Source organism: Citrus clementina, unplaced genomic scaffold, assembly GCF_000493195.1.
Source record: "Citrus clementina cultivar Clemenules unplaced genomic scaffold, Citrus_clementina_v1.0 scaffold_1, whole genome shotgun sequence".
NCBI classification, from domain to species: domain Eukaryota; kingdom Viridiplantae; phylum Streptophyta; class Magnoliopsida; order Sapindales; family Rutaceae; genus Citrus; species Citrus x clementina.
The window spans coordinates 24328353-24350780 of record NW_006263303.1 but is presented as its reverse complement, the minus strand read 5'-3'; the positions used below and the strand labels follow the sequence as shown (position 1 = coordinate 24350780).

Genomic DNA, 22428 nt, shown 5'->3' with positions numbered 1-22428 from the left:
CTAAAAATTACCAAACTCTAGCTAGCATCCATGAGCTTGACCGAGTGCACTTTCAAACAGCTTTCTTTGGTTAACTAACCTAGTTGTAAAAATCTAAATAATTGATTTAGACTTTTGTTCACCCCAGCCTTATTAAAAATTTTAAATATATATATATATAAATAACAAAATCTATACATATGCAAAAATGGGTGACAGGTTATACCCATTGTCTCAAGCAGATAAAATAAGCAAAAACAAAGTCAACTTTATTAAAACATGGAGTGAACTGTTTGTTATTCAGTTGCACAATAACGGTAAAGAATGAATCATTTGCCATTCATTCATTAAGCACAACCGTAGGAAAAAGTTTCATTGGTCAATGTGATTCTCTTTCGAGAGCAATAGAAATTCATGTTGCACATGCAAAGAAGACTGCAAGCTTCAACAGTTGATTCAGATGCTCAGCTCCGATTTTGAGACAAGAATGCCATCGCTATCAGCATACAACCACTCCCCATCACGGATGAATGATCCGGCAATGTATACGCCGGCAATGTACACAGGGACATGCTTGTCACCATGGCCCTTCTTGTTCGATTTCAAAGGATGAGATCCCAGGGCTCTCACGCCAATACCACATCCATTGATCTCATCTACATCTCTAATGCATCCATTCACCACAATGCCCGACCATCCATTATTATGCGCCAATTGTCCCAAATTGCCGCCTACCAGAGCACACCTCATGCTTCCCCCACCGTCTATAACTAGGACTTTCCCTTCACCTCTGGTTTCAAGCAGCTCTCTAACCAAAACATTGTCCTCAAACACCTTCAGGGTGACAACTGGACCAGAGAATGACCGACATTGGCCATAGATCTGGAAGACCGGTTGCAGAACGCGCAAGTCACCACTTGCCAGAAGAGCTGCATTTGAGTCACAAGCTTCAGCAGTTGCTACCACCCCAGCCATATGGCGTCCTGCAATAAAGTATACAAATGTCACAAAGATATGAACTATCCATAATCACTACAAATGGGGAACTAATTCAGCTATGTGTTGTTATGGGCACACAGGACTTCATCATATTCCTCAATTTTCATCATCCCCTGTTAGCATGCTAGGAAGTGAAGCCTGAACAAGACGCATGGCAAGCAAAACAAGACCTAATAGGCCCGCCACTCGAAATCACGGGCACTTGGTGGGGACTAAATCTAATTGCTATAAAAAGGCGCTTTTTCCACTGATTTATCAGCTCACGATTGCATATCTTAGAGACTGCAGTCTCCAGCAGACATGCTTCGGAAGTCAGAAACACGGCAATGCCAAGAAGGGTTGATTCATTACCATCTAACGCACAAGCAGTTTGAGTATGCTAAGGTTGAGCATAAAAATAAACTAAGTTTTCATAGTGCTATGAATATAATTCAACTTGTATGCGAAATAGTTGAAATTCCGTTACTCAATATACATAACCAATCAAGCGTTATTTCACAACTGATCACCATATAACTGAGAAAGGTTTGCAATTATCAGACAAGCCCCTATCGAGACATTAACCTCAATCAAAATTTAGCCTCATATATCTATCCACACGAACCTCAAACAAAGTTGACTCAATAACTTAAAGAATCATCTTCTTGTTTAAATAAACAACCTTTTCGTGTTGCATGTTAGGATCACATGACTAAGCGATCAAGAATTTAGTTAGCTCATACTCTCAATAAATAGTAAATTGAAATCATTAGCAAATTAATTAGTTGCCTATAAAGTTGACGAAGATATATAAACAGAAGAGCCAGTAACATATAAATATAAATAATGAACAATGGACAAAGTTTCTAACCTTGAGCAAGCTTTAGAGAGAATTCCCAGATTATGGAAAAATGAAGTACTGAAACTATATTATATATGCTGACTGAGGATGAATGAATGAATGGTAAATGAATTCTTTCCTTTTCTTTCCTTAATTAATATCAAGAAAATATCAAGGATGATAATATCATTGTGACCCTATCAAATTTTGGAGGTCAACGCTGGCCGGAGAGACAAAGAATTATCTCATTCATAGGTTTATGTGCCGCTACGCCAATGTGATGATGATGATGTCGTCACTGACCCAAACTCATGGTCAAACGGTCAAAGGGTCAGTTATTGTTACAGTGATTCGGAAAGTTTAAGATATTTTTCCACTTTTGACTGTTAGAGGGTGCGAGGTTGCAACGTGATCTGGGCTGGGCTGCTCACTGGACTTGGCCCGTTAAGTGATTTCCCGTATCGTGCTTGACTTGAGTTTACAGACTTTGAGAGTGAAAAGATTGCCGAAATCTTCTACATTTCTTTGTCATTTTATTGATATTTACGGACAGACATTTCTCGGAACTATGAAAATTTTTAGATCAGCTCGTGATGCCGCAATATAACCAGAACTTACTAGATGTCGCAGCCCAAATATTTAGAGTCTAAAATTGATTGGAACTACTATTAAATATTTAGAAGAAAATTCGCACCCGTTATTATGTTTAAGAGACTTAAATTTTTATTGATATAGATAAAAGGAAACTAGGTTACAATCTATGGATATTGCATATGAACTATGAAATCTATTGAGAGTACATACACTTATAGTACAGTGAAGAGGTTTATCAAGATCAACTTCAAAAATCAAATCCTATTAATACTTGGAGAGACCTGTAGCCCCAACATTATTTTATGGGAGGAGAAAGGGAGATAGAAACTTATAGCCTCAACTTTTATTGGGAGCACAATGTAATGGCCCGCCTAAATTTTCAACATGAGCACCCAATATTATAAGCTCAAGAGCATAAATCCTAGCCAAGGTGTGTTCGCTTGGCCTAATTATAGAATTTTCCAGCATACTTTAGCAGATCTTATTATTTGTACATATCTATAACTTTTTACACTTGTGTATACTTAAAAATATCTAGATATTTGTAGTAAGTTGAGCATATAAATGAGGCATAACACTGACCATTTGAGCATATAACACCATGAGCAACTCATGCATTCTTGTAAAACTCTGAAGCTCTCTTGTATATGTTATTCGAAGTAATAAATTTCTCTTTGACTATAGTGCTCTTTCTTCTCTCTAGTTTTTCCACGAACATCTTTGTTTGACTAATTTGAGAAGTTTAATAGACTTGCATAGCAAGTTTGTCTAAATGGCACACTCATTTAGTGAACAAAATCCTCATCTTATGACAACAAGCCCACCTCTAGATTAACTCTTATTGAAAAAGTGCATTGAGTTCTCATGGAATAAAAATATGGAATATGTGTGATGGATGGAAATTTCAGAAGGCCTATTTACAAACCAAACATTTTACTTTAGTATTTGATTTTAGAATAGATCGCATTAGCTGACCGGAGAGGCAAAGAATTACCTCATTCATAGGTTTATGTGCCACCACGCCAATGTGATGATGATGATGATGATGATGATGTCGTCATTGACCCAAAATTATGGTCAAACGGTCAAAGGGTCAGTTACTGTTACTGTTACAGTTATTCGGAAAGTTTAAGATACTTTTCCACTTTTGACCGTTGGAGACTGCGAGGTTGTAAACATGATCTGGGCTGGGCTGCTCACTGGACTTGGCCCGTTAAGTGATTTCTCGTGTCGTGCTTGACCTATTGAAAAAGTGCATCGAGTTTGAACATTCAATTGTCATGCAATAAAAATATGTAATGTGTGCGCGATGGATTGAAATTTCACGAGGGCTATTTACGAACAGCACATTTTTACTTTAGTATTTGATTTTAGAATAGATCACATTAGTTGTCAAATTAGTAATTATCTACGAACCATACGAAATGCGTGAACTAAATTTTTTATTCAATATTCGTTGTCAATTTTTCACATCCTTATCTTCAAGCACACAAAAGAGTTAATAATTCTGAAATTAATTAGTATCTGTCTTGACGTTGATGATGGATCAAAATCAATGTGAACGTGTGGATTCAAACATGTCAATTGTTTTTATCTAGCTAATATTATTATTATTATTATTATTATTATTATTATTTTGTCTTTGATGAAATATCCAACTAAATACCATAACAGGAGGGAAAATTAGAAACTTGAAAATTAGCTGCAGCAGTAGCATTCATATTGAGGGATATTAATTTGTCATGGGTTCAAAATTCAGAAAATGAATATAATAAATCCATCATCATCATCGATTGCTCATATCATATCAATAGCTTTCACTCATAATTAGGTCGGTTCAATTTGTCAAACCCAAATCCCATTAATGGTTTTGGTAGGTCTAAGCAAGAAAAATAAAAATTAAAGATCCGAGGTAAGGGACCTCCAATTCCAAAAGAAAAAAAAAATGTGCGTGGTGCCCACTAATTTACGCTCCCCCCCCCCTTTTGCTTTTGATCCCGTTAATAATTACAATCAATGGTTACAAATCTCAACTATTTAGATCTCAGTAGATATCATTCATCATAAACAACCGCTAAAAATATTCTTAAATCATATGTAAAATAGACATGAACAATCATGATTCATGATATTAAATTTTTTTTTTTTTATCATCTGGACTCCGAATGTTTTCAAAATTGACACGTACCCTTTTTATTTATTTATTTATTTTGATATATTAATTCATCGGACCGTATTTTTTGAAATCTATGTAAAAGATTAGATGTATTTGACGGAAGGGAGCAATGGAGGAGCTGCACGTGTGATGTTGACCCAGAGGGCTGCAAATTTAAAATATTGGAGATACAATTAAGCCTTCGAAATAGACGAGTCTGTTTCTTCTGCAATAATGAATTAATGTGATCAGCCTGATAATTAAATTAATTATCTATCACTGTGTAAGAAGAATAATTAATTAATTAATTAATTAATAAATTGGTGCCGTGTTTATTGAGACCTCCGGGTGGAAGAAATTGAGACGTCCATTTTAAGCTAACCAATCCAACTAACCTAAAACCTTGAACAGTACACGTTTTAGAAATTAGGAAAGCCTTTTTATCAATTATCACCACCAGGTTGTTAATTAAAAAAGTCAAATATTTCGGAATGGTCCACACACCCACACGTACGCGATATAATTCAATTATTAAATTTCATTAATTTTTATAAAAAATACTTGGGGGGTAGTGTGTGTGTGTGTGTGCGTGTACATATGTATATATATTACAATTAATTAAAGACTCTTGATTTTCAAACCCGTGGAATTAGACTTTTTGTTGCCTTGTCTTTTGGTACACTCCATCCAAGCACTCCAAAATTTAACGAAATGGTTTGTGGTTTTTTTTTTTTTTTTTTAATTCATTTCATTTTCACGCCAACAACAAAATATTTTAATTGAAAAAATCAATATGATCAGGTTATTTTTAAAATAAAGCTGTTGTATCATGTAATGTCCTCATTTTTCATTAACAATATCAAATATTTCCTTTACGCTCTCATATTTTTCTCTTTTTTTTTTCAATAAAATTAGACATAATATATATCATAAGTTTGGAGTATACGAATAATAATAGAAGAAATATTAGATAGACTATGCGATAAATTATAGCCTTTAAATAAAAATCTTCGTGTGATCTAAGATGTCATTACTTAGTTTTTATAAATTTGATGTTATATGTCTATTAACAAGCGTATTACAGTTGGTATTTAATTAACTATTCATGTAAGCATTCTTTCAAAATGAAAGATAAATACAAACAAAGAAAATGATTGATGACACATGGGGTTTGAGGGGACGCTCGTGTGACAAAAGGAAATATTGTCAAGATTAAACTCTTGGCTTTTCTAAGGAGTGGGGCAAAGGGAAAGAGAGTGGTATGCACTTTATTCAAAATCCCATTTTGAAAAAGGGGGAAAAAAGAAAAAGGAAAAAAAAGAAAAAAACGAAACCCAAAAATATTTATTAAATAAAGGGGGACGGTCCATAAATCTGCCTGGTTTCTTTGCGAGGATTCCGCTGTTTTCTAGTGAAACTTAATCTTATTTTAATGCTAAATAATAATACTTTAACAACAATAATTTTAGTTATTATTTAAAACATGGAAGCAAAATGCGAATCTAACGGGAACTAATGAGAATAGGATGCCCTCGTGCGTATTGCATACATACAGACAAATTGTGATATAAGAAAATAATAAAAGAGTGATTACAAAACCCAACACCCTTTGCACTAACCCTAACCCTAACCCTAACCCTAACCATAACCATAACCATAACCAAAGGCTCCATCTTTTTAAAACTTTGTTTTGTCTTAATATTTATGTACATGTATGGTACCCATCACTTTCCCGAGAAAAATATTGTCTCTTCTTCCGTTGTATATACAATACCCAAAGGATTCTTTCTTTCTCTCTTTCATTGTTGTATGTGCATCAATTATTCTTTTAATATCAATTTTGAATCATTCTATCAATATCAATGATGTAAGAATGAAACGCATGCTTGTATATTCTATACATAATTATGCTCATTATATCCTTTTTGTTTATATACGTACATCATTGACCTAAACTATTTAATGCCTTAATATTTAAATTAAGGGATGTTATTTTGGCACTATGTTACCTAACATGGTCGTTTTTGGTGGATGTGTTATCCTTTTATTGTCAATTTTATTCAACATGCCTTCCACAAGAAAGTAGTTCCCAGATCGCTAGCTATCTTAGACTTTTTTCCCATTGAAATTTTTTGTTACATTGACAATTTTGTTGGGAGATATGTCTCATTTTTCAAGGAGAAATACATCTTATATAAGAAAAGAAATTATTTGTCTACAAAAAATAATAATTATATTCACATAGGTTGGATTCACTTATCTGTATAACACAATAATTAATTTATGTTCCAGTAGATAGTTTCCAGTGTGAGAGAAGCTATAGATCCATTCAGAAATTAGGGGTTATTAAGATTTTGAGTGAGAGAAAAATATTAAAGTGATTGTAATAATTTTTCATACAATGAATTTTTCTCTCTCATTCTTGGTGAAGTTTTTGACGTAAATTATTTTATTATGTGATTGTTTTTATTCTTCATCTTTTATTTATTTATTATTGTTATTTGTAAGGCCTTAGGTGAAATTAAAATTCCCCTAACAATTTTTTTTTTCTTCATCTTGTATTGTTGATTATTCAGCTGTAAAATACGCTAAACAAAATGTTACTTCCCAAGTAGCAGGATCCAAATGCGTCGCAATCGTGTTGGTTATCAAATTAATATCATCTGAAATAGCAAAAAAAAAAAAAAAAAAATCACAACTTGTTCTTTAATCTTTAGTGACCCTATGTCTTGTATGTAATTGGTGAAGATTATTGTATTATATACAAGAACTGGATCCCCTTTTAGGGCAAATTAATAAGCAGAACAATGTATTAAAAAGTGATATGAGCACTAAATTAGATTACCAGACCAATTTTGTTTCTTTTTATTTATTTATTTATAATAGATACTCAAGGACAATGTGTCGCAAGACCAAATATTAAAGGTATCACGTCTTCACATACGTATGTTTTATAATGTAAGTTACTAAAGGCACATAAATGTAAAGATAAGATATAAAATTAACTTTTTATTTTTTATTTTCCCCAGCTAGAGAGAGGACAAAACAAAATACCACGTAATGAAAAATAAAGAAAACTAGAAAAGTAAAAGTTTGAGTCGCGAAGTCCAAAGATTCAACCACTAAATTGGCGGTCGATTGGTGCAGGGTTTTAGTAAGTATATATATATATTTTTTTCTAACTTTTTGCACAGGATGAGATTTTGATGAAATGCAAGGGACCTCCCTGTAATTTTGTTGGGAAATAAGGTGGCAGGAGAATTTTAAAGGAAGTCACGGAGGGAAGAGACGTGCGTGCCGGGTAATTCATCCGAAAAAGAGCAGGCTCTGAGAATCAAATCCAAAGTTTGACTGGACCCGAAAAATAAGAAAAATAAATAAATAAATAAATAAATAAAAAATGTAATTGGGGAGGAAGCATCACTCCCACAAACAATTTACTCTTTTATGCTGCCTCCTCCTCTCACTCCAACTCCAATGCAATGCACCCACCAACTAGTTATCACTATTCTATTCTTTAATTCTTTGAATTCTTTATTTATTTATTTTTCGTTTTTGAGTCTCCAAGTTTCTTTTCTTTTTCTTTTCTTTTTTCAACACTTTCGTTCTTCTTTCTTCTTCTTCTCCCTCTCCCCCTCCCACTTCCTCTTGTTTTCCTTCTTTTGCAGCGCCAACAGCTTCTTCCATCTTCATCAACCCATTTTTCTTTTGTTGCCGCCAAAACAGTGCTTTTTTTTTTTTCCCCTCTTTGGGTACCAAAAGAAAATCTTGTTTTTATCGAAACTAAACCGGACCCGACATTTCTGAACATAGTACTTTTGTTCTGTCTGTTCTGTCACTTCCTGTACTTTCACTCACTTCCCCATTACATAGCATTTACATAACAAGTTAACAACCTCGGCTCAGGACTCAGGTACTCTTTTCATTTTAACCTTTTTTGTTTATGTATTACTGTTATTATTATCGTTGTTGTATGATGTTGAATTTATGTAAGTTTCAGGCATACTTAATTACCACATCTTTGATAGTGATTTTTATTATTTAATTTCAGCTGGCCAAGGAAGAAAAAGAAAAGGGGTCGGTCATTTTGGAAAATGCAAACAGATCTCAAAGTGAAGAAGAAGAAGAAGAAGATAAATTTGGAGGAGCTATGAATCTTGGTTTGGTGCTGTTCGGCTTTCGTATGGGGGCTGCACAGAGATTACTATTGCTCACTCAACCACTTCAAAATTAAAACAATTTTTTGAAGAACGGAAAAAAAAAAAAGTTGCTCTTTTATGTCAGCTCATTTGGTCATTTTTTGGATGTGAGGATTTGAGACCCAAAAGAAATTTAAAGAGCAAAAGAAAAAAAAAAATGAAGAGAGAGTGGAGGGTATCATTATTATCACAAGATCAACAGCAACAAGGGAAAGGAATCATGGGAATCTTTGGCTTTGTGCTATGGTTGTTGCTTCTCTGTCACTTGCCAATAATGCCATCATATGCTAGAGAACTATCATCATCTTCAAGGCAAAGCGGCGGCAATGAAGAGTTGACAATTTTGATGGCTTTCAAGCAATCCTCTATTGGTTCTGATCCAAATGGGTACTTGGCCAACTGGACTGCTGATGCTTTAACTCCATGTTCATGGCAAGGGGTTTCTTGTTCTCTTAATAGCCACGTTACCTCCCTCAACCTCAACAACTCTGGCCTTAGTGGTAGCTTAAACCTCACAACTCTCACAGCTTTGCCATATCTCGAGCATCTGAATTTGCAGGGCAATTCTTTCTCTGCTGGTGATCTATCAACATCCAAAACTAGCTCCTGCAGCCTGGTGACAATGGACCTTTCGTCAAACAACATTACAGGCTCTCTTCCTGGCAGATCTTTTTTGCTCTCCTGTGATCGTCTGTCTTATGTTAACCTCTCTCACAATTCAATATCTGGGGGTAGTCTCCATATTGGCCCTTCTCTTCTCCAGCTTGACCTCTCCGGCAATCAGATATCGGATTCTGCCCTGTTGACGTATTCTCTTTCCAATTGCCAGAACTTGAATCTGCTAAACTTTTCTGATAATAAGCTCCCCGGCAAGCTGAATGCTACTTCAGTTAATTGCAAGAGTATTTCCACCATTGACCTTTCTCACAATCTCTTATCAGGGGAGATACCGGCTAGGTTTGTGGCAGACTCGTCCGGATCTCTCAAATATCTTGATCTCTCCCACAACAACTTCACTGGTAAATTCTCCAATCTTGATTTTGGACGCTGCGGCAACCTCTCCGTGATCACTCTCTCTCAAAATGGTCTCTCTGGAGCTGAATTTCCTGCTAGCCTGAAGAATTGTCAGCTTCTGGAGACGCTTAATATGTCCCATAATGCACTGCAGGGTGGTATCCCAGGCTTCCTGTTGGGGAATTTCAGGAATTTGAAGCAGCTGTCTTTGGCACATAATCAGTTTGCTGGTGAGATCCCTCCTGAGTTGGGACAGGCTTGTGGGACTCTTCGAGAGCTTGATCTTTCATCCAACAGGCTTACTGGTGAACTACCCTCAACTTTTGCATCATGTTCTTCTTTGCATAGCCTCAATCTTGGCAGCAATATGCTCTCAGGAAATTTTCTTAACACTGTTGTAAGCAAGATTTCAAGTCTGATATATCTTTATGTCCCATTCAACAACATTAGTGGTCCTGTGCCGCTGTCCCTCACCAATTGTACTCAACTTCGGGTACTCGACCTCAGTTCTAATGGCTTCACAGGAACTATCCCATCAGGGTTCTGTTCGCCTCCAAATTTTCCAGCTCTAGAAAAGATAGTGTTGCCGAACAATTACCTCTCCGGTACTGTGCCCTTAGAGCTTGGAAGCTGCAAGAATTTGAAAACGATTGATCTTAGTTTCAACAGCTTGGCCGGTCCAGTTCCGTCAGAAATTTGGTCCTTGCCAAATCTATCTGATCTTGTAATGTGGGCAAATAACCTTACAGGTGAAATCCCAGAAGGCATTTGTGTCAATGGAGGAAACCTGGAGACCCTAATTCTCAACAACAATCACCTCACTGGAGCCATTCCAAAGTCCATTGCCAGCTGCACAAATATGCTATGGGTGTCACTTTCCAGCAACCAACTCACCGGAGAAATCCCTGCCGGCATTGGAAATCTTGTTAACCTTGCTATACTCCAACTGGGTAACAATTCGCTCACAGGACAGGTACCTCAGGGGCTTGGCAAGTGCAGGAGTCTTGTTTGGCTTGACTTGAATAGCAATAACCTAAGTGGTCCTCTCCCATCGGAGCTTGCTAACCAAGCTGGCGTAGTCATGCCGGGAATTGTTTCGGGAAAGCAGTTTGCATTTGTGAGAAATGAGGGTGGTACAGCATGTAGGGGTGCTGGAGGACTAGTTGAATTTGAGGGGATCCGACCAGAGAGGCTGGAAGGCTTTCCAATGGTTCATTCTTGCCCATCAACTAGAATTTACACTGGCATGACAATGTATACATTCACCACCAATGGCAGCTTGATCTACCTTGATCTCTCCTATAATTTCTTGTCAGGAACTCTTCCTGAGAATTTTGGTTCGTTGAACTATTTGCAAGTCTTGAATTTGGGACACAACAAGCTAACAGGTCATATCCCTGACAGCTTTGGAGGTCTGAAAGCAATTGGTGTTCTGGATCTCTCTCATAATAATTTTCAAGGATCTATCCCAGGGTCATTAGGGGGTCTCTCTTTTCTCAGTGACCTTGATGTGTCCAACAACAACTTATCTGGTATCATTCCATCCGGAGGTCAACTGACTACTTTCCCAGCCTCCAGATATGAGAACAATTCTGGCCTCTGCGGGTTGCCCTTGCTCCCTTGTAGCTCTGGCAACCATGCAGCGACTGTCCACCCCCATGAAAACAAGCAGAATGTGGAAACAGGGGTGGTTATTGGCATTGCATTCTTCCTCTTGATTATCCTTGGGCTTACATTAGCTTTGTATCGAGTGAAGAAAGACCAGAAGAAGGACGAACAGAGAGAGAAATACATTGAAAGCCTCCCAACTTCAGGTAGCAGTAGCTGGAAACTATCCAGTGTCCCTGAGCCACTGAGCATCAATGTTGCCACATTTGAGAAACCTCTGCGGAAACTGACCTTTGCACATCTGCTTGAAGCTACTAATGGTTTCAGTGCTGATAGTATGATTGGCTCTGGAGGGTTTGGTGAGGTTTACAAGGCACAACTGAGAGATGGCTCTGTCGTTGCAATCAAGAAATTAATTCATGTTACAGGTCAGGGAGACAGAGAATTTATGGCAGAGATGGAAACTATTGGGAAGATTAAGCACCGAAACCTGGTTCCTTTGCTGGGATACTGCAAAATAGGTGAAGAGAGGCTTCTTGTGTATGAGTACATGAAATGGGGGAGTCTGGAGTCTGTCCTTCATGACAGGGCCAAAGGAGGCGGCACAAAGCTTGACTGGGCTGCTAGAAAGAAGATAGCTATAGGGTCAGCACGTGGCCTTGCATTCCTTCACCACAGCTGCATACCTCACATTATTCACCGGGATATGAAGTCTAGTAATGTTCTTCTGGATGAAAATTTTGAGGCCAGGGTTTCAGATTTTGGCATGGCAAGATTGGTGAATGCTCTGGATACTCATCTCAGTGTAAGCACCCTTGCAGGAACTCCAGGTTATGTTCCCCCCGAGTACTACCAGAGTTTCCGCTGCACAACAAAAGGTGATGTCTATAGCTATGGTGTCATACTACTAGAGCTTCTTTCAGGAAAAAGGCCAATAGACCCTTCTGAGTTTGGTGATGATAACAACCTAGTTGGATGGGCAAAGCAACTTCACAGGGAGAAAAGAATCAATGAGATACTGGACCCTGAGTTGACAATGCAGACATCAGATGAGACTGAACTGTACCAGTATCTAAGAATTTCATTTGAGTGCCTAGATGACAGGCCATTCAAGCGGCCAACCATGATACAGGTAATGGCAATGTTCAAAGAGCTTCAAGTTGATACAGAAGGTGATAGCCTTGATAGTTTCTCACTGAAAGACACAGTTATTGAAGAATTGCGAGAGAGAGAATCTAGTTCAGGCTAAGGCAACAAAGATGCAGTATCAGCGAGTTGAACCTCTGATATTAGAGATGAGGTTTGTCCTACCCGTTTCGCCTAGTGTAAATAATAGAACACTGAATGAGACAGAGAGAACACGGAGGAACAAAGTTTGGGGTCTTTCAGTTGCTGTAAGTTGGATAAGTTATATTTTCTTTTTTTTTTCATCATTGTTTCTGTTAGTAGAGACTTCAAGACTTTGTTCCTTTGCCATTAGCTTCTTCTTCCTGTCACAGTTTTGCTAATTTATGTTCCACTAATTGTTTGTCCCAATTGCCAATTGTTGTTCATAGAATGTTGGAATGTGATTAGCGAGAGGAACATTTTGTAAAGTTGTAGGTAGCATTATTTGAGAAAGTAAACTCGTAATTGTCATCTAATTTATGGTGCAATTAAGTGATTGTGTTAATAATTTTGAATTTGAGAAAGCATATATGCAAAAAATTCAGGAACAAGACCGTATGTGCACGTGTGTGTGCATAGTGGCTGTTTCAACTCTTGTTTTGGCTTAGCATGAGCTTGCACCTCAACTAAAAGAATCAAATTGATGACGTTCATAACATATTCAGACTAAATGAATATTAAAAATTGCTAAGCGTGTGTGTGTTTGTGTTGTATGAAGCAGAGGCAGGGATTTCATGAATCTGTTGTTTTTCAATTTGATGAGTTTTGAGTTGACAATTACTTCCAAGCAAGTGATTCATATATTCATGTAACTTGTTATTATTACCATGATGAGCTGATTGCCTTTCATTTTTCATTTAGCTACTCTATTATCTGTATTTACGATTTTTCATTGACCGTTAGTTGCTGAATCTACCTTAAACCCCTATGAAATAAATTTCAAAAACCCTTGATGAATGTCAAAAGATTTTTCACTGTTACCTAAAGGTGCCTCATCCTGCTAAAATAGTTCAATGTAATAACTAAACCACTATTGCGGTATTGCCTTTGATTCAACACGATCTTACATGCTTTTAAATGTCAAAGATTTGCCCTGTTTCTCATTATGTCCCATGAATTATGGCTTTTACCCAAATAGGCGTATTAGTCAAATCTTTTTATTCCAAATTTATGCCATCATTTGCATGTTCTTGCATGATGCTCTACAGGCGTTTGATATGAAAGTTTTGTCTTCTTATTCTTTTCCCACGACACATTGGTCGCTTTTGGACCATCTCGGATCACTCACTCTTCAAGAATAAGTACCTTGGTATCATTGTTTTGAAATCAAACACTCATGACGCTTTTGACTTAAGCCCCTGTGGCCTGGGATTGATGATGAATCAATCAGTCAGTCAGTGGTGCTTTTACGAAATGAAGAAAGGCAAGTAAATGGGGTTTCTGTGTCATCCAATATCCGCTGATGATTGTTGCCGCAATCTCCAGAATCCAGAATCCCCAAGTAATTGGGCCGACATGGACTCAAAAGACTAAGCCCGGTCCATAACTAATCCAACAAATAGTGATGGCGCCCAATAAACGTGGGACCCCTGATGGCCGAATTTGCAACAGTACCTGAAATTGGAAGTCATGGAATTCAGTCCTGAACGAGGCCCCATAACTTGACAGATAATATGGTTTTACTCAGCTTCCGCTGACTGTGTGACTCAAATTTGTTGCTTGGAAATGGAAAAAGTCCAAAAAGAATAAAAAAAGATTGGCATTTGGCAGCGTGGCTCCCAATTTTCTCTCTCACATGTCCCCACACACACATTACAAATATCTTACCTGCGTCCCGAATCCTGACACACACAAACCGAAGACCATGTTTGAAAAATGAAAACTCATATGCTGCAGGCTGCATGAGCCATGAATCTGAAGCCCTTTCTATAGCCAATACAACAAAAAAAAATCCTTTACTCTCTGGAGATCATAATCTTGCTTCTATTACGTTAAGTTTTATACTATAAGTGCACTTTCTTATTCTAGTTCATGAAGCTGCAGTGCATGCATTGGAAATTTTAACCCAAAAACAATGTATTAGTAGAACTCCTTTATGGAAAGTGATCAACTCCACTGGACTTTTTGTGTCCGGGTAATAGAATATAATAAATAAAACATTAGCAACAGTACTGTGTCCGTGAGACATGGGCTAAGAGACAAAGACTCGGTCAAATAATCTTTTTGACCGGGTGGGGGGAAAAAACTGCCCATGAGAAGAAAATAAACAAATAAAGTATTACATAAAAGATAAAAAAAATATCTTTGTCACGTACCCACAAGAAGAAGAAGTAGATTAGACCGAAATGCTGTTTGTTTCCTCATATTCACATACATACTGACATACATACATACATTACACGCATGATGCAGGCTGTGTGTGTGTGTGTGTGTGTGTGTGTGTGTATACATATACAGACAGATACATGAGGCATGGATTATCCCCCCCCAAGTTGGCACATTCTGAACATCTTCAAACAATGTTTTCATGTTTTTCTGGTGCCAGTTTTTGGCTCCATTATCATCAGTTGCTTTCTTCTATTTCTTTTGAAAGATTCAACTCATGGGTTTAATTTATATACACTGTAACTTCTGCACACGACATGTAGCCCAAACAAAATCTCAGCTCAGGCACTGCCATCCACCCATGGTCTTGTTTTCAATTAATTTAAAACTAGTACTTTGTGCCACATCCTATCCAATACTGCTGGTTTAATTAAAAGGTTTTCACATAATCTAATAAACCATGCATGATTGAAGCTAGTGCTCTAGAAGATCAAACTAGTAATGCAAAAATTGAAAATGGGGCATAAGCTTTATGGGAAAGAATATGAACTCAACTTTACATTGTTAGTGGGCAACCCGCAAGTAACAATAACCAAACCGGAAAACAAAAAATAAATAAAAAATAAGGTCACGCGGCAAGAGATAACTAGAATTTATTTATTGATTATTTTATATGGGTGGGCGTGAAATGATTAGGCTAGAATTGGATCCTCTTTAGGTCTTTTGGAAAAAATAAAAATAAAATTAGAGATGATTATCAGCCGGTCCTTTTCATTTCAACAATACTATATTAAAAAAAAAAATTAAGTAATAGAGCTATCCAATATGGTTCCAAAAATATGGCTCAAATTAAAATGGGAAAGTCTTTTTTTTTTTGGGTTCTTTCGGAATTCTGATACATCAGTTTACTTGTGTAGACTGCCCTTCTTTTTAATCCTGATATTTTAATTAATTAATTAAGTAATTAATTTTTTTAGCAGATTCTAGGAATTTACATTTGGTGGCCACTTGGGTGTCATTTGTCAGTTCCATTAAAGTCCATCTTTGGGAGCTCCGATCATCCACTATGTTAAAATTCGTGTTTATAATTTTTATTCATTTGCTTCAACAGTCCACTTCTTCATGCATAATTTTAAGCCTTATGATTGGGTTAATCTTGGAAAAAAAAAACAAACTAATGATTAATTTAAATGGGTTCGATTGGATTAAATTGTAAATAAAAAATTAATCAACTGGTGTTAGTGAAACCAACTCGAAAGTTTGATAATATGTTGTTATGATTTGATTCTTTACCATTCAAAAAAATCATGTCAAACTTCACACCCCAACAAACAAAGTAACATCTTTACTCCATCCATTGAATTGATTGAGTTAATACAATTTACCAACTTGCTTTGATTGATCACACATACAGAAACTCAAAATTATTAAATTAAAAAAAAAAGTGTAGACTCAATATATGTTCCAAATGACCAATTAAATCCAACCGTTGCAAAAATATCCATTCATACTCCTGTTCATTAGTGAATTTGGTTTATGTCAATGGAGATGGGAGTATTAATTTATTATTTTGTTTATTCATCACCAAATGATAAAATGGGTGGTGTTTTCTAAAACCATACAATATAAAATGGAATGAAAAAAAAAAAATAAGGGTCCGTTCGGGATTGATTTTTAAGAGTTCAAAAGTTTTAAAAAATTAAAAGCTAATTTTAGTGTTCATCAAATTTTTTTTAGAAATCACTTTTGGTAAAATCAACTTATCCTATATCAAATTTTAAAAAATAGAAAAAAGTAGCTTCTTAAAAACCTAATTTTGAAAATTAATTTAATACTTAAAACTATTATATATATATATATATATATATATATATATATATATATATATATATATATATGAAAAAAATGAAAAAAAAATTATTTCATTAATTATAAAATAAAAATATTTATTTTGGTTACTAATTATTACATGTACGCAATCAAATATTATATATATATTTTTATAAAAGTGTAAATAAATTTTATTCAATATTATATCTAATTTAATTATTGGGTAAAAGCTCGTTTCATCCCTATATTTTAAGATTAGTGCCCATTTAGTCCCTATATTTTTAAAAATACCTCAAAACATCCATACCCTTAAATTATTGACATCCCTGCTGTTACTTTTTGTTTCTTTTGACTTGCTTTTACAACATTATCCTCTTACAATAATGTTTCTTTTTATAAAATTAATAAAAAGAAAAAAAATTAAATTATCAATTTAACCCCAAAAATAAAATAAAAACAAAAAGAATATATGTTAATTTTTGTGAAAGCTTACATGTGTCCAAAAAAATTTTTATTGTAAAAATAATTAAATTACCTTTTTTTTGGACATTAGTAAAAAAAATTTAATATATTAATTCCTCAGCAGTGTGTTACAAAAAAGTAACATATATTAATTTTGTTTCAATTTATTTTTGGGATTAAATTGATAATTACTTTTTTTCTTTTTACTAATGTCTAAAAAATATATTGTAAGAGGGTAATATTGTAAAAATAAAGCCAAAAGTAACAAAAAATAAGAGGAAATGTGCTAATAATTTAATGTCAGGGATGTTTTGAGGTATTTTTAAAAATATAAGGACTGAACGAAATATAGGAACTAAACGAGATTTTACCCTTAATTATTTATATTTTTACAATAATTTAACAATAAAATTTATAAAAATATATACGACTGTTTTTAAAACTCAAAAATCACGTTACTTTCAAAAATAAATTTTATAAAAAAATCAACTAATTTTTTTATAATTAATTATTTTTATAATATAATTAACAATAATAATTTTAAAAATTATAGGATTAGCTAACTGATTCTGAGTTCATAAGATATCGAAGTGGAAGGAGCTGAAGCCTCGAAGGGATCGAGTTTGGGCAGCAGGCGGTTATAACATCTTCACTTTACAAGGGTACAGGTGTTAGGCACCCAAATCACTTGACACCCCAACGTTACACATATTTACCAATTATTATTATTTTTATTATTATCACTAATTACTCCAAATTAATTAACCTACAACTCACTTTCCTATAATTCTTCCATACAACCAATTACATCACTGCTCTCGGGGAATTTATAACCCGCCCTCGTTCACATGGCGCTCTGTCATTGGCCTTGGCCAGTCCAGAAACAAACAAAAGGGTGAATGATTAGTTAAAATGAATAGTACTAGAACAAGCAATCAATGAAACACAAATAAGAGAGGGAGAGGAGGTGAATATGTATGCTTTGTTGATTTGTTGTTGTTCTTCTTGTAGAGCTTTTTGTTTCATTCTTCTAAAGATTCCATTTTCTAGACATAATATTGTAGGTTTCACAGATTAAAGGAAAAAAAAAATCATCTTTTTCTATTTCGTTTGGTTTCAATTTTTTAGCTATAAACCAAAAACAAGAGAGGAAAACAAAAAGATTACATTTTGACATTTTGTAAGGAGGGGGGGAGAGAGAGAGGGAGAAAATCCGAGGTGGGTTTGTGAAATTTGTGTTCTTTGTTGTTGCTGTTGTTGATGGTAGTGGTGGAGGTGGTGGTGGTGGGTCTTGTTCATTTAGCTTTGACTCTTTAATCAATCAGGTAATGATTTTTAATCATTCTTTCACTTTCTCTCTCCCCATCTCTTTCTTTTCTTTGTTTTGCTTTTCCTCCTTTAATGTTTTGTAACTCTCAATTTTGGAAAATATTTATCTTTGATAAATTTTGCAAATTTTGAGGTACCACTCTCACTCTAATAATTCTCTTTAAAAAGATTTTATGATCTCTGTGTTTTCTTTTTTTGGTTTTGTAATCTGGGTTGTTTTTGTATTTTTAAAATGTCAATTGGCTTATCATTAGATCTTGATTGATGGGCACCATAACTTGAACAACTGGTTTTCTATATATGTAAAGGTTCAATGGATTTGTATGATTAGTTTCCTTCAACTAAACTTTATCAATATTTGGAATGTTGTCAATTTTTCTTCATCTATTTAGCCATGTCGATTTTCTGTTGCTACCTCTCCACCCCTCTTACAGGATAAAATTTTGGGTTTTGTTGAGACTTTTTTTTTTTTTTTGCCTTCTTCATTTTGGAAAAAGGTAAAGAGATAATATTGTTGCATTATTGAATTATGACATGTTTTTTAGATATCTTACATGAGTGTTCCTTCGTCTATTCCGAGTTTATCTAATATGCAACCTTGCGTTGATTCTCTTTGCGTTTATATCAAACCATTTGATAACCTCTAGTCAAAATTGCAGCTTTATACTCCTGGGTTTCTGAGTAGCAAAACTGGGATTTTTATTTTATTTTATTTTATTTGTTGTTTCTGGGTTATTTTTAGTCTTATTACGGAAACCCACATGAGTGCACACCTGTATTTGAACAAGTTTTTTGTTTGAATATAATCTTCCATCTTATCTGCAGCTAAATTTCATCTCCGTCATTGGTCATTTTCTGATTCCATTGTGTACTGTGTGAACGAATCTTTCAGGCATTAAACCCTTTGCGGAAGACTTTGATTCTACGTTGACCTGACTTTTAGACTAGACTGAATGGTCATGGCTGGAATTGATGATAACATGGCAGTAATTGGAGACTGGGTGCCACCTAGTCCAAGTCCAAGAACCTTTTTCGCAGCAATATCAGGTGATGATATTAGCTCAAGAGAACCACCCAGTGAGAATGGGGTTGATGGGCTCTCCTTAGGATCTCAAGAGCAGATGACATCAGGAAATACTGAGAAAAAGAACATGATGACAGGAGGTGCATCAACTGACTTAGGTCCATTTTCTGAGCAGAAATCAAGGTTGGCGGCAAGAGCTGGGTTTAATGCTCCAAGGTTGAATACAGAAAGCATTAGAACATCTGACCTTTCTCTGAACCCTGATATTCGATCTCCTTACTTGACAATACCACCTGGTCTCAGCCCAACGACACTGCTGGAGTCTCCAGTTTTCCTTTCAAATTCTCTGGTGAGTTTATTTCTTGAGAAGTGTCACCTGTTGTTTCTTCAATTCTTGTCTTTAAATGAAATTTGATAATATGAAATCTATTGATGGGGTTTCAAATGATTACATTCCGATAGGAACCATTAAGATTCCAGTTTGTGGCTTTTTTGCATGTTGCGTTAATTTTTTTTGCTTATGCTGAGAAGAAAGTAGTTTTAGATAATAACTACATTAAAAAATGAGTTTAATTTTATGAATTTGCTGTGGTACATGCTAAAAAACTGAACCCTTGCCTCCGCAGGCACAGCCATCTCCAACAACTGGAAAGTTCTCATTCATCCCAAATGGTAATGGTAAAAGTTCGACATGTATCTCAGAGGCCCCTGATAAAAGCAAGGATAACATCTTGGAGGACATCAATACATCATTTGCATTTAAGCCTGTTGCAGAATCAGGTTCTTTTTCCCTTGGTACAAGAAATAAGGCAAGTATAATATGGCCGGATTCCTAATGCTATTTGTTAAACATTTTCATTTTCTGTCTGTTGAATATTGTTTGACTAGTACTTACAGATTTACTTTTACTCATCCTCAGCAGTCCTTTCCTAGTATTGAGGTTTCTGTTCAGTCTGAGAATTCCCCCCAAAATGTAAATGCAGCCAAAGTCCATTCTCAATACAGAAACAGCCTCAGCCTCCAAGTCCAAACAGACTTCTCCAGAGCAACAACTGAAAAGGATAATGGGTGTAATACCATCTTGGCTGATCAAAGGGTCTTTGATACTTTTGGTGGCAGTACTGAACATTCTCCACCTCTTGATGAGCAACAGGATGAAGAAGGAGATCAAAGAGGCAGTGGAGATTCCATGGTTGCTGGTGCTGGAGGTGCATCATCTGAAGATGGATATAATTGGAGAAAATATGGACAAAAACAGGTGAAGGGTAGTGAGTATCCGCGTAGTTATTACAAGTGCACACATCCAAACTGTCAGGTTAAGAAGAAAGTGGAGAGATCTCTTGAAGGCCACATAACTGAGATCATATACAAAGGAGCTCATAATCACCCCAAGCCTCCACCCAATCGCCGATCAGCCATTGGGTCTAACCCTCTTGACATGCAATTAGACATTCATGAACAGGCTGGACTGCAGAGTGGTGCTGATGGTGATCCCTCATGGGCAAATACACAGAAAGGGACTGCTGGTGGAACTCCCGAGTGGAGGCATGACACTGTCGAGGTGACATCAGCAGCACCTGTGGGACCTGAATACTGCAACCAATCTTCTGCTTTGCCTGCTCAGAATGGCACTCCCTACGAATCAGGTGATGCAGTGGATGCCTCATCTACCTTCTCTAATGATGAAGATGAAGATGATCAGGTGACACACTGCAGCGTAGGTTTTGATGGTGAAGAAGACGAATCTGAGTCAAAGAGAAGGTATCTTTTTCCTTTCTCCATATTTCTGCTATGAAGTCTAGAATTTTATATTTACTTCACTGTGGGAATATGCTTATGTTATTGATATCCCAGGAAAATTGAAGCTTATGCAACAGAAATGAGTGGAGCCACTAGAGCTATTCGTGAGCCTAGAGTAGTGGTTCAGACAACGAGTGAGGTAGATATCCTTGATGATGGATACCGCTGGCGCAAATATGGGCAAAAAGTTGTGAAAGGAAATCCAAATCCAAGGTGATCCTTGAAATCATCTACTTTTTCCCCCTCCCTCTCTCTTTCTCTCTGAGATACACATGCACAAAAAATGCACAAGCCTGCATGCCCAAAGCAAAATTGCAGTCCTAACAGTCACATTGAAATTGAAATTTTGTTGCTATCTTGAAGGAGTTATTACAAGTGCACAAGTGCAGGCTGCACGGTGAGAAAGCACGTGGAGAGGGCGTCCCATGATCTGAAGTCAGTGATCACCACATATGAGGGAAAGCACAACCATGATGTTCCCGCTGCTCGAAATAGCAGTCATGTTAACTCTGGCTCCTCAAGTGCCGTTTCTGCCCATGCTGCTGCTGGTGGTCAAATCCACAGGCCCGAGCCATCACAGCTTCACAACAGCATGGCAAGATTTGACAGACCTGCTTCTTTTGGTTCTTTCAGAGTACCTGGAAGGCAGCAGTTCGGACCTTCCCCTGGCTTCTCATTTGGAATGCATCAACCAGGCCTGGCCAATCTATCTATGGCAGGACTTGGCCCCGGCCAACCTGAGCTGCCTGTTTTGCCTGTTCATCCATATTTGGCACAGCAACGCCAGGTTAATGAAATGGGTTTCATGATGCCAAAAGGAGAACCAAAGGTGGAGCCAATGTCGGAACCTGGTCTGAACTTGTCGAATCGTTCAGCAGTTTACCAGCAGCTGATGAGTAGGCTACCTCTTGGACCTCAGATGTAAATGTTGCTGCTTTATTTTATTTGAATTTATTCCATAATTATAATTATAATTATAATAATAATTATTATTGTTTTGTTGTTCTGAGGAAAGTAGTGCTATTTTATATAAATCTATACAAAAATTCTGTTCTTTAGATGATCCATTCTGTGATTCTTTGTTCATTGCGAAGCTGTACCAAATTTTCATCCATTGGTAAAT

At 36.1% G+C, this 22428-nt stretch overlaps 3 protein-coding genes across 5 annotated transcripts; 2 read left to right on the top strand and 1 right to left on the bottom strand.

Moving 5' to 3' along the window:
- Positions 1-227: 227 nt before the first annotated feature.
- Positions 228-2067, bottom strand: LOC18054802 (putative 4-hydroxy-4-methyl-2-oxoglutarate aldolase 3). Its single transcript, XM_006452722.2, has 2 exons — positions 1829-2067; positions 228-962 (listed from the first exon to the last, which is right to left on the bottom strand). Exon 2 carries the CDS (start codon positions 952-954, stop codon positions 436-438), a length of 519 nt encoding a protein of 172 aa, XP_006452785.1. The 5' UTR covers positions 955-962; positions 1829-2067; the 3' UTR covers positions 228-435.
- A 6073-nt stretch (positions 2068-8140) lies between these two features.
- LOC18054800 (receptor-like protein kinase BRI1-like 3) lies at positions 8141-12844 on the top strand. The gene is made up of 2 exons (XM_006452720.2): positions 8141-8460; positions 8599-12844. Exon 2 carries the CDS (start codon positions 8904-8906, stop codon positions 12615-12617), a length of 3714 nt encoding a protein of 1237 aa, XP_006452783.1. The 5' UTR covers positions 8141-8460; positions 8599-8903; the 3' UTR covers positions 12618-12844.
- Positions 12845-17943: 5099 nt separating this feature from the next.
- LOC18054799 (probable WRKY transcription factor 2) lies at positions 17944-22363 on the top strand. Of its 3 annotated transcripts, none has more exons than XM_024177552.1 (6): positions 17944-18477; positions 19374-19854; positions 20132-20314; positions 20428-21266; positions 21360-21518; positions 21669-22363. In XM_024177552.1, exons 2-6 carry the CDS (start codon positions 19435-19437, stop codon positions 22228-22230), a joined length of 2163 nt encoding a protein of 720 aa, XP_024033320.1. In that variant the 5' UTR covers positions 17944-18477; positions 19374-19434; the 3' UTR covers positions 22231-22363. The 3 variants fall into 3 exon arrangements, with proteins under 3 accessions (XP_024033320.1, XP_024033318.1, XP_024033319.1); XM_024177550.1 differs by having other exon boundaries at positions 17945-18477; positions 20425-21266; XM_024177551.1 differs by lacking the exon at positions 17944-18477 and adding an exon at positions 18959-18978 and having other exon boundaries at positions 20425-21266.
- Positions 22364-22428: the final 65 nt, after the last annotated feature.

Coding starts and splice junctions, on each gene's coding strand:
- LOC18054802 (XM_006452722.2), bottom strand. CDS start 954: ATGGCTGGGGTGGTAGCAACTGCTGAAGCTTGTGACTCAAATGCAGCT.
- LOC18054800 (XM_006452720.2), top strand. CDS start 8,904: ATGAAGAGAGAGTGGAGGGTATCATTATTATCACAAGATCAACAGCAA.
- LOC18054799 (XM_024177550.1), top strand. CDS start 19,435: ATGGTCATGGCTGGAATTGATGATAACATGGCAGTAATTGGAGACTGG. Junction 19,855..20,131: donor TTTTCCTTTCAAATTCTCTG/GTGAGTTTATTT, acceptor TTGCCTCCGCAG/GCACAGCCATCTCCAACAAC. Junction 21,519..21,668: donor AAAGGAAATCCAAATCCAAG/GTGATCCTTGAA, acceptor GCTATCTTGAAG/GAGTTATTACAAGTGCACAA.